The 813-nt window shown below is 66.4% G+C and overlaps 1 protein-coding gene across 1 annotated transcript in view; it reads left to right on the top strand.

The window, feature by feature from the left end:
- SHANK3 (SH3 and multiple ankyrin repeat domains 3) overlaps positions 1-813 on the top strand; it is a gene marked incomplete at its 5' end in the record, with an annotated part of 46,094 nt that overhangs the window by 17,268 nt on the left and 28,013 nt on the right. The window contains 3 exons of the mRNA XM_010828574.1: positions 128-210; positions 576-700; positions 792-809. Of these exons, the coding sequence (XP_010826876.1) occupies positions 128-210; positions 576-700; positions 792-809 (226 nt within the window). The remainder of the gene's footprint in view (positions 1-127; positions 211-575; positions 701-791; positions 810-813) is intronic.

Genomic DNA, 813 nt, shown 5'->3' with positions numbered 1-813 from the left:
CCGGCCAGTCCAGGGACGACTCCTAGGGCGGGCGCTGCCCATGGACCCTGTCTGGGGCATGTGGGGGGTCAGCCTGATCCGGGTGCTTCAGCAGGGTTCTTCTCACCTCTCCATTTTCCTTCATCAGTGACTATGTCATTGACGACAAGGTGGCTGTCCTGCAGAAACGGGACCACGAAGGCTTTGGTTTTGTGCTCCGGGGGGCCAAAGGTAATGACCAGGGGGGTGTCCCACTGGCGATGCTCGCCTCCTGCCTGGCCTCTGCCCCCTTTCTCCCCCACTGCCCGCTCCCTTCCTGTCTCCCCGCCGTGACTGTCTATTCTGGGTTTGGGATGTTGGTAGGAGGCAGCAGTTGTGTTCCCTCCCTGATTGTCGGGGCCTCTGCTGAGGGTGTCTAATGGAGTAGGGGCCTTCTGGTGGGATGTGGGGTGGGCCTCTCAGAGGCGTGCGTCCCGGATTGCTGGGCCGGCTCTTCTTGCCCTGGGCAGCCCTGTGTGCGGCCTTCCGGCCCAGGCCGGGCACGGGAGGACCGCCCTGGCGGCGCCCCAGTTGATCGCCCCCACCCCGCCCCACAGCAGAGACTCCCATCGAGGAGTTCACGCCCACGCCGGCCTTCCCTGCGCTCCAATACCTCGAGTCGGTGGATGTGGAGGGCGTGGCCTGGAGGGCAGGGCTGCGCACGGGAGACTTCCTCATCGAGGTGAGGCTGGGCCTTCCGCGTGCGCCCGTGGGTACTGGCCTCCACGCCCGGGAGGCCTCACTGGACCCCACCCCGGCCCTGGCCGTCGCAGGTGAACGGCGTGAACGTGGTGA

The sequence above is a fragment of the Bison bison genome, unplaced genomic scaffold (assembly GCF_000754665.1).
Source record: "Bison bison bison isolate TAMUID 2011002044 unplaced genomic scaffold, Bison_UMD1.0 scf7180017858667, whole genome shotgun sequence".
Classification (NCBI taxonomy): Eukaryota; Metazoa; Chordata; class Mammalia; order Artiodactyla; family Bovidae; genus Bison; species Bison bison.
This window is presented reverse-complemented; position numbering and strand designations above follow the sequence as displayed.